Genomic DNA, 10404 nt, shown 5'->3' on the forward strand with positions numbered 1-10404 from the left:
GCTGCACTCACTACTGGGCCAATTTCACCATAAAGAATTTTGTTCCCAGTGGATTTTAGAAGTTGAGTTATCACTATACCACAGCAATTAAACCTTGACTTTTCTTTGGCCTCATTAGAATGGAGGCTGATCTTTGCATTACTACCCTCCCACCCCTAGTTATCAGACCAGACCTTCCAAACCTCAAAACATCATCTATTCGGGGCCAAGGATGTCAACAAAGCTAACAACTGAGGCACTACCAATGGTGGTCAGATCAAGGCTGCCCTACCCCACTCAAGCCTATACATTTGGCCATTACTTTTATTTATTTATTTATTTTTAAACGACTGATATCTTTTCCCCCCACTGATTTGAGAGAGGGGGGAAGGAAGGGGAACGAGAGAGAGAGAGAGAAAGAGAGAGAGAGAGACACACACACACACACACACAACTCGTTGTTCCACTTAGTCATTTCATTTTAGTTGAGCACTCATTGGTTGCTTCTCTTTTGTGCCCTGACTGGGGAACGAACCAGTATGCAACTTAGGTGCATCAGACAACTCTCTACACAGAGCCAGCCAGCCAGGGTTTATTATTATTATTATTATTATTTCTTAATTTGAGAGTACGTTTACTAAAGCTGGGAACAGTGAAACAAGGAAGGGCTTAGGATAGAAGAAGCAACAGGAGAGCCTAGGCGGGTTGCATTGGCTCACTGGAAATGTTATAGGAAAGAAATGATTCCAGAAGGAACTGCTTTGGCTCACTGGGAAGTCAGAGAAAAGGGGGCCTTGGGGACAGGTTCAAGGGGTTAGCCCAGGATGAGTTGCTGCTGCCCATGCTCCCCTGGATGCAAGTCTCACAGGGACCCTTAGAGTTTAGGAGATGTACACTTGTGGGGGAAATAGAGGAAGAAGGGGAAGAAGGAAGGAAAGGGGAAGGCACAGCCTTGCTCCTGGGATGGACAGCAGGCCTGGCCACAGCAGGCAATGCCATAGTCTTCACTATGACATTCAGTTTGGAACAGGGTAAGCCTAAAATGCATGCTGAACTCCTCAAGCTCATCTTCTTTCTGACCTTAAATAAAATAACTATGGAGCACAGTGTACTGGAACTACCAGGCTCTAGTCTGGTGTCTGCTGCTTGTCAGTGTGATCTCTGAGAGGGCCCTTAATCTCTCAGCCTTGCATGATGATGAGACTGTCAGTCTCAACTAAATTTATATCTGAATTTAGACACTGCCTCTAAACTCTTCTGGAAACCACACCCAAGATAACCAAAGCTAAAAATAAATAGCTAGAGGCACCAAGGAAGAGAGCTAAACAAAAGCTTGAGGCAGGAATCTCACCATCATACTTCAGTCTCAGCATAACTGAATCCAGGCAACCATGGAAATGCTTTCAGAATATTCTGGCATGACCTTGGTTTGACTTCCTCATCTGTACAATGGGAGTTAGCAATAATACTTAACTCTCAGTGTTGTTATGTGGATTCAATAAAAGTGGCTCATTTATGCATAGAAAAGAAAAAGAATATTCAGGTCACCACACAATTTACTGATTCACATTTAAACTTTATAGTCATTCACTTATTTAAACTCTGGGTGCCATGTATAAGGTGCTATGGAAGAAAGAGGAAAAGACACCTCTTTCCTGTGGACCTGCATATTTACATTACTTAAGCAAAGGTCTAATGCCGTCCTTCATTTTTCCATTGCCTAAGACGATTTGTTGCTGTAAATCAAGTCTTCTAAATTCCTAAAGTAATTAGGACTTAGAAGGCAATGAGCCACAAAGAAAACTTCAAAATGATGTTTGCTTTCCTTCACATCAACTAATCCCAACAACTTTACTTTTGTTTAATCCTTTCTTATGTAGTAAAGAATCAGTTTGAAACCTTTTCTGTATCTTTAACATTTAAAGGAAATTTGAACAGTTCTGCTTTACCATTTAAAGGACATTCTTGTTTATGAATGAAGTATCACTTGAAAATATACAGTGAATAAAAGCACAACAGCTAAGTGCCAGAAAAAGAACTGTGGGCAATATCAGTGTATCTGTATGTAAGGCCAGGAGCCGCCATCGTGGCCATTCACATGCAGGTTCGCATTGGATTCGGATAGTCAGTAAAGAAACAACGGAGCCAAAAGCTGGTGGGCCATAGTCTTTAATCCTAGCTTGCACTCGGCGGGCAAGTAAAAATACACACTGGGCTCCAAAACCCACTCACATTCAGTGCTCACAAAGCCACTGATTTATCCGAGTTTCCTAGAATCAAAGGTTTCTAGCTCACCAGACTTATTCTCCTCAGTTCCCCATCTCCTTCCTTCTCACGGATACAAACTCTGTACAAACTGGCATCTCACTTAGCACTCCGCATCTTGGCTGCTTCTCCTGGCCTCCTCCACGTGGCCTCCTTCCACTGCTGGCTCTACTCTCTCTGCTCTCTCATGCTAATCTCAGGAACCAAGAGCCCAAGCTCCCGTTCTGCCCCTATTTTATAGTGTAGCTTCACAACCTCTAATCCAATATACAAAATAGGGAAGTCTCTAATACAAAGTCACTTCTCTGAGGCATGATTGGATTGTACCACCCCACATCAAAAAGGGTGGGAAATACTTAATCCCAAAACCAAGCCCCAGGCTACAAGGATTCTCAACACACATTAATATCACCTGGGCGATGGCCTCACGTGGACAGTGTAATCTTTAACAAAGTGAGCATAATACATTTTATCTGCCCAACACTGTATATGTACATACAGGTGTGTATACTGTGTATCTCTCAGTAAAATCTCCAGGTCCAACATTAAAAAATATTTTTATTTACATATTTAAATTATTTTCAGCTGTTAAAAAACTGATCTGAGATGAAAGAAACCCACTGTTGGTAAAGCTAGGCTTTACTGGGAGAAATGTATAAAAAAAAATTTTAAATCCTGATAACTTTATCATAAGGTCTTAGTCTATTTAATTATTACTTCATTATATGGTTTATGTCCTTAACTTGATTCCAATGTCCCACTACCTGCAGAGTATAAATTCTAAGAACATTCATATATTAAGAAAAAGCCCATCAAGCAATAGGTAAAATTTATGTTTAAGAGCAGTCAATTAAAACCTTCTACAGTGGTCCCTCCTCTATTGTGGAGGCTAGGTTCCAGAACCCCCCGCGATAGAGGAGAAAATACGTGAGGTAGTAACTTTATATTTATTATATATATATATTATAAAGCCTTATATATATAATTTATAAAGCCTTATATTATATATAATATATAATATAAGGCTTTATAAACTCTCCCCACACTCTTATAAACCTTTCCCATACTGTTATTAACCTTTCCCACACTCTTTTTATATTGTTTTCAACTTTTTAGGCTAGAAAATGCTTATTTTAATGCAAAAATAATTAAAATAATAAATATATAAAAATTGCTATATACCACAAAATCCTGTGTTATAGCGTAAAATCCGCGATACAAAAGTAGATATATACAATTTTATTTTGTTTTTTTTTTTCATTTTTTTTTTTTTTCTGAAGCTGGAAACAGGGAGAGACAGTCAGACAGACTCCCGCATGCGCCCGACTGGGATCCACCCGGCACGCCCACCATGGGGCGACGCTCTGCCCACCAGGGGGCGATGCTCTGCCCATCCTGGGCGTCGCTCTGTTGCAACCAGAGCCACTCTAGCGCCTGGGGCAGAGGCCACAGAGTCATCCCCAGCGCCCGGGCCATCTTTGCTCCAGTGGAGCCTTGGCTGCGGGAGGGGAAGAGAGAGACAGAGAGGAAAGCACGGCGGAGGTGTGGAGAAGCAAATGGGCGCTTCTCCTGTGTGCCCTGGCCGGGAATCGAACCCGGGTCCTCCGCACGCTAGGCCGACGCTCTACCGCTGAGCCAACCGGCCAGGGCCGATATATACAATTTTAAAATCCACGATACAGTGAGACCACGAAAAGTGAACCGCGATATGAGAGGGATGACTGTACCGGCAGAGTGACAACTTGCTATGAAACAGTATAAAAATGGATCAGTTCCAGAAAAGTAAAATAGAAACTTAACTGTCATTAACTTTGAAATTAATGCAGCAAGCACAACCTTCTGGATAATTTGCCTAACTCGCTGGTCTTATTTAGAAGATGGTTAACTGGCAACATGATACTACAGTCTCCTGTTTTCCTTTCATTTCACTGGCCTCGCATCTTCATCTCTTGAGCAATGTCCCCTCTTCATCCTCCCACTTCTGAATGCTGGAGTGTCCTGGACTCCCTCCTTGAGCCTCTTTTCTGTCTACACTCACCCCCTGGGTGATGTTACCCAACTTCATGAGTTTCAACTTATATCTAAATACAAATTTAGACCTTTGAAAGATGTCTTGCCTACTTGACATCTCCATTTGACTGTCTAATGGGTACCTGAAACTTAACATATCCAAAACTGAACTAATCTTCAGCCTGCTTCTCCATCAGTCTTCCTATTTCAGTAGAGATGCTTATAACTGTTTAGGCTGAAACTCTAAAGAGTCATCTTTAATTACTCCCTTTTAATATGAATACATTATCCAGTTCAACAGCAAGTCCTGACGGCTCTACCTTTAAAATACATCCACAGCTTGGTCCTGGCCAATTAGCTCATTCAGTTAAGAGCATGGTCCAGAAACAAGGTTGTGGGTTCAATCCCACACACAGGAAGCAACCAAGGAATGCACGACTGAGTGAAACAACAAATGCATGCTTCCCTTCCTCCTCCCCTCTTCCCCCTACCTCTCTCTGTCTCTAAAAATTAATCAGTAGTAATAAAAAAAAATTTTTTTAAGGGGCTGGCCAGTTGGCTCAGTGGTAGAGTGTCGGCCAGGTATATGGAATTCTGGGGTTGGATTCCCAATCAGGGCACACAGGAGAAGCAACCATCTGCTTCTTCACCCCTTCCCCTCCCCCCCCTTCTCCTCCTGCAGCCATGGCTCAAACAGTTTGAGCAAGTTGGCCCCAGGTGCTGACATGGCTCCAGTGGCCTCCCCTCAGGTGCTAAAATAGCTCGGTTGCCAAGAAACAGAGCTGGAGTCCCAGATGGGCAGAGCATGGCCAAGCCCAATGGATCCCAGTCAGGGCGCATGCAGAAGTCTGTCTCTGCCTCCCCACCTCTCACTTAATTTAAAAAAAAGAAAGGGAAAGGGAAAGGGAAGGGAAGGGAGGAAGGAAAGAGAAAGAAAGAGGAAGAGAGAAAGAGAGAAAGAGAGAAAAGAGAGAAAAGAGAGGAAAAGAGGAAAGAGAGGAAGAAAGAAAGAAAGAAAGAAAGAAAGAAAGAAAGAAAGAAAGAAAGGGAAGGAAGGAAGGAAGGAAGGAAGGAAGGAAGGAAGGAAGGAAGGAAGGAAGGAAGGAAGGAAGGAAGGAAGGAAAAGAAAGAAAAGAAAGAAAGGAAAGAAAGGAAAGAAAGGAAAGAAAGGAAAGAAAGAAAGAAAGAAAGAAAGAAAGAAAGAAAGAAAGAAAGAAAGAAAGAAAGAAAAAGTTACACCCTGGCCGGAGAGCTCAGTGGATTGGAGCATTGTTCTAGAGCGCAAGGTTGCCATTTTGGTTCCGCCATCAGGGCACAGACAGGAGCAGTTCGATGTTTCTGTCTCTCTCTCCCTGCCACTATCTATAAAAAAAAATACACACACATGCTGTATATATCCAGCTTATCACCACTTCACTGCTACTGCTTTGTTCCAAGCCATCAATACTTCTCATTTCAAATAGTGAAAAAGAGCCTACTAACTGGTCTCTCTCTATCCTTACCCTTGATAGCATCTAATCAACAGAGCCGCCTCAGCGATCCTTTCAGAGGACTTATCAGATCTCCTCATTACACTATGTACTCAAAAACTTCCAGTGGTTTCCCTAACATTTGTTTATGAGGTCCTACACAATCTCCCCTACTCTTTCTCTATGGTCTTATTAACTACTACCTCCCTTACTCAGCTCCAACCATACGGGCCTCCTTGCTGTTGTCTGCACAAACTAGACACTATCCCATCTCAGGTCTTTGCTATTCCCCAAGACAATCCTAATAGCTTGCTTCCTTGCATCCTTTAGGGCTCCGTTCAAATGCCAATTTATCCGGAAGGCCTTCCCTACCATCTCTGTTCAAAACTGTAAACCCACCACCTGCTGGCACTAGCCTAGTCTCATTTGCCTGCTTTATTTTTCCTCATAGCAAGCATTAACATCTGGCAGACTATATATTTTCATTTTTGTTTACACTAGAATATAAACACGAAAATGGCAAGGATTTTTGACTGCTTTGCTCACAACTGTCCCCAATGCCTAGAACACATCTAGAAAAAAATCTATACCTAAAGACTTTCAAAAACCTTTCTTTTTCATTCAAATATTTGTTGACACTGAAATATTATCAGGCAAAATTGTTACTTCAAAACACAAGTATTAAGAGGAACAGAAATCTCAATCACCCACTCACACATAGTACTGCAAAAAGAAAAGCCAGTCTGTGTCTAAAATATCCATTGAAATTAATTCTTTGTTTCATTTTGTTAACAAGCCTTAGCACTGTGACTGAAGAGTCCCAAACCACGTTACAGGTGGTATAGCTTCACTGGGCATAGTCAAGTCTTTGGGATGAAGAGAAAAGAAATACAAGCTTTTACCTTTCATCATTCACCACTGACAGAAGGCCAGGCCTCCAAGTGGCCTGGTGGCACAAATGTTTAGGATGTCCAGGGAAGAAGGGACTCTTGAAAAAAAAAAATCTTTCACCAATCCCAAAAGAGGAATCTCTCCAAATACCTCTGTAAACATCTTTTCTAACTTTCTATCCCCTGACAAAGGCATTTTAAATATGTACATGAAATCTTAGCTGAAGAAACATTACATAATTATACATACAGAAAAAAAATGGTATTCAACTCTCTTTTAAAAAAATTTTTTTAACTTAAACTAGACTTAGAGCTTGTTCTGAAAACGTTTTGCTGTGAAACTGCCTTAAAAAGACACTCACTTGGCTAATACATGGGTTGAGGGGTAGAGTATCTTAAAGCTGAACAGTTCTGTTTACTACTGTTTATTATTTAATACATTACTCACAGCCCCTATCCACCTACCCAAAAGGAAAAAAAAAGGGGGGGGGGATAACACATTGGTGCAATCAGTAAGGAATGTTATGTCCAGAGGAAGCTATTCTACAAGGCTATGACCTAAGTGTTTTAACACTGACACAGATAAAGTTCAGACAGTAGATGTCACTTGTCTCATCCATTAAAAAAAAAAAAAAAAAATTAAAAACCAAGATTCAGATCCAAGAAGGCAAGCAGAAAGAAACAGGCGTGAAAAATGAAATCAGTCGTTTCTCCCAGATCTCCTTGACACTATGCACTCGTTTCCCCACCCCCAGCCCCCCACCTTTTCCCAGCGTCGGTTCCCTAGTTCAGCCCTGCACTGCGCCATCAAATGAGTCAAGAGGAGGGAGCGGAGCCCCTCTAGGAAAACCCAGGCAGTAACACACGGAGCGGCCAACATAGAGAAAAATGTCCAACTACTAAAACTCGGGAACAGTATACGCAGTGTTAACAAAGCGTTGTGCCGGTCCCGAGCGTTCAAAGGTCCTCGCCAGCTCCGTGACACTGCCAAATCGACAAGATTCCCAAAGGTGACTCGGCCGTCATCGCAGAACCGGGAACAGTCAGGGATGAAGTCCAAGGAGCCTCCCACCCTGCGCTCGCCGGACAGGCAGCCCAGCGGCCTCCGACGCCCCCTCCACGGCCCGGGGCTGAGCGCCGCGTCACGTGCCGGGGCTGAAACTTCGCGGCCCGGGCGCGGAGGGGTGGGGGGACACGCGGGATCGCAGCGAGGCCGGGGAGTTAACGCACCCGGTGACTCACTGGCCGCCTCCGCGTGCAGCCTCTGGCGAGGGGACCGCGGTGCCGGTGAGGGCCGTGCCCTCGGGGCCACCTCCGCCCCAGCTCGGTTCCCGTTATTAATAACCCTGCGCCCCGGAGGCGAAAGCCCCCCGCCGGCGCCCGGGGTGGTGCGGCGCCCGCGGGCTTAGGAGCGCACCCTACACGCGGAATAAATAACAATGTCAATTAAATCACCGCCAGAGCGCTCGTCCGGTCGGGGAGCGGGCGCCGCCGGGATCTGACTTTGTCTGGTGCCCGCAGCCCGCCTCCCGCGCGTCCCCCGCGTCCCTGAGGGGACCCCCGCGCCGCCGCAGCCTGGCCTTACCCGCCAGCTCGTCGGGCTCCAGCCCACTGTCCGCGTCGATTCCGCACAGCACGAAGTAATGTGCGAAGCGGCAGGCGGCCGGGGAGGAGCCCGAGCCCGGGCCCGGCGCCGCGCCGCTCCCGCTCATCCCGGTCCCGCTGTTCCTGCCGCCGCTGCTCGGAAGGCTCGCTGCCGCTCCGGCTGCGCCTCCGCGCTCCCGTCCTAGGGCGATACCGGCGCGCCCATGGCCGCGCAGCCGCCGCTCGTCACCGCAGCCTCCCTCCTCGCGCGGCGCCGGGGAAGCTGCCGCAGGCTCGAGCCCAGTCAGTCCCGGTCCCGGTCCCGGTCCCGGGTGGGGGAGGGGCGCGGAGGGGGAGTGTCGGCGTGAGAGGCTCGCGCCGCCGCAGCTGCGCTCGCGAGCCGTGAGCCCCGGCGTCTGGCGCCCTCCGGTCAGCTGAGCGGCTCTCGGGCTGTGGGAGCGCAGGGAGGGTGGGGGAGCTCGGGACCGGCGCGTGGGGCTGAAGAAGGGAGACGCAGGGGAGGGCGCGCGCTCGCGCGAGATGCACGCGTTTCGGTCGTGCGCGCACGCGCTCTGCGGGCTCGAGGGTAGCGCCAGGCGCGGGCGGGCTACGTGCCCGCCAGCCGGGGTAGCTTCGCAGGGGACGGCTATGCACACACGCACACTGTCGCCTTCTGCGCTCCGCCTACCAACTAGGGGGTTAGCCACAGAATGGGATTCTGTCTTCTAACGGGATGCTACCTATTCTAATTTTTTCTTTTTAATGCAGCTTTGGGCAAGGTTAACAGCCACTCAATTTCCCACAGTGATCTGGTTCATCAACATCTTTTAAACAGTGACATGAGCAGATGCCTATCTCATTTTATGATCCTGGTCTTTGCATCCTTCTCCGCAGACCACAGCCCCATTCACAAGCCATCCTTACTCAATGAATTGGTGACAGCTCAGAGGTGGGGCAGCTTGGGAAGAACAACTCAATATCCACAAAGTATTGAGACTTCTAAAAGGACTACCATTGCCAACTTCTCCTCCCCACCTGACTCCCCAATTCTGTAATTTATCCTCACATTTTCCAGGTCAGTGTAAAGTTGCCTAGGCGCTCCAATTCCCCAGCTCTGTACTCATTTGATATTATCAGCTCTCCCTACAGGTACAATCGGAGCCTGATAAGGCAATGGGAATTCCACCCTGAACTCTGCTCTTCACAAGGCCTTGGCTTTCTTACCCTGCTCGGCTCTGAATATACCTTACATTCTTAAGCTCACGGACCAATTGAAAAACTGAATGAATTCCATCTCCATCTTGTCGTCTCTACCGCATCACTCCCTACTCTATTCTTTTGGGATTTGAGTATAAATGCTGGGGTGGAGTAGGGTGAGGACATCGTGAACACCACTGTCAACACTCACAAGCAGACTTTCCAGGGAAGTAGACAGAGAACGAACGTCAATTATTTCACCAAATAATGTTCTTCCTGGGACATACGCGTGCATGCTTGCCATCATTTACTGTAGCATCTATCCTCATTTCTGTCTCTCTTCAATTTTGAAATGTAAGAAAAATCAAGAAAGCAAGTTGAGCCACAGCCAGGGTAATTGACCTTTAGCGTCTATTGTACTCTGCCCTTTTCCTTCAAAACTCTTGTAATGACTTTATCTGTGTCTGTTTTAGCTGGACTGTAAGCTTCACAGAGCAGGAGTCATGCTCTCTGGTTCACCATATTTCTAATATCTAGCAGAGCACTGGTCCCACATAGCTTCTCAACTTACATTTGTTGAATAAATGAAAAAAAGGGTGGTTATCTAGGTAGTAACAAATTGTCATGCTACTAGGAAAAAACACAAACTTTAATATCTGTAATATATTTATGAACATATGCTAATTTGTTGTTATATAATTATTGCTTTTCCTTATATAGAGGGTACTGAAATATGTAAAACAATTTCACTAACAAGAAGGGGAGTGATTGGCCCTGGCTGGTTGGCTCAGTAGTAGAGCGTTGGCCCAGTGTGTGGAAGTCCTGGGTTCAATTCCAGGTCAGGACACAGGAGAAGCGCCCATCTGCTTTTCCACCCTTCCCCCTCTCCTTTATCTCTCTCTTCCCCTCCCACAGCCAAGGCTCCACTGGAGTAAAGTTGACTGGGGTGCTGAGGATGGCTCCATGGCCTCCTTCTCAGGCACTAGAATGGCTCCAGTTGCAACGGAGCA

General features: G+C 46.1%; 1 protein-coding gene across 5 annotated transcripts in view; it reads right to left on the reverse strand.

The window, feature by feature from the left end:
• Positions 1–8919, reverse strand: part of DENND5B (DENN domain containing 5B) — a 200638-nt gene extending 191719 nt beyond the window's left edge. For 2 of the 5 annotated variants that reach the window (XM_066368902.1, XM_066368901.1), the window contains exon 1: positions 8199–8914. In XM_066368902.1, coding sequence (XP_066224999.1) covers positions 8199–8325 — 127 coding nt within the window. In that variant the 5' untranslated portion in view covers positions 8326–8914. Of the gene's footprint in view, positions 1–8198 lie in introns of all 5 variants that reach the window. The other 3 variants (XM_066368904.1, XM_066368903.1, XM_066368906.1) reach the window with 2 other exon arrangements.
• Positions 8920–10404: the final 1485 nt, after the last annotated feature.

This window comes from Saccopteryx leptura, chromosome 2 (genome assembly GCF_036850995.1).
Source record: "Saccopteryx leptura isolate mSacLep1 chromosome 2, mSacLep1_pri_phased_curated, whole genome shotgun sequence".
Taxonomy (NCBI): domain Eukaryota; kingdom Metazoa; phylum Chordata; class Mammalia; order Chiroptera; family Emballonuridae; genus Saccopteryx; species Saccopteryx leptura.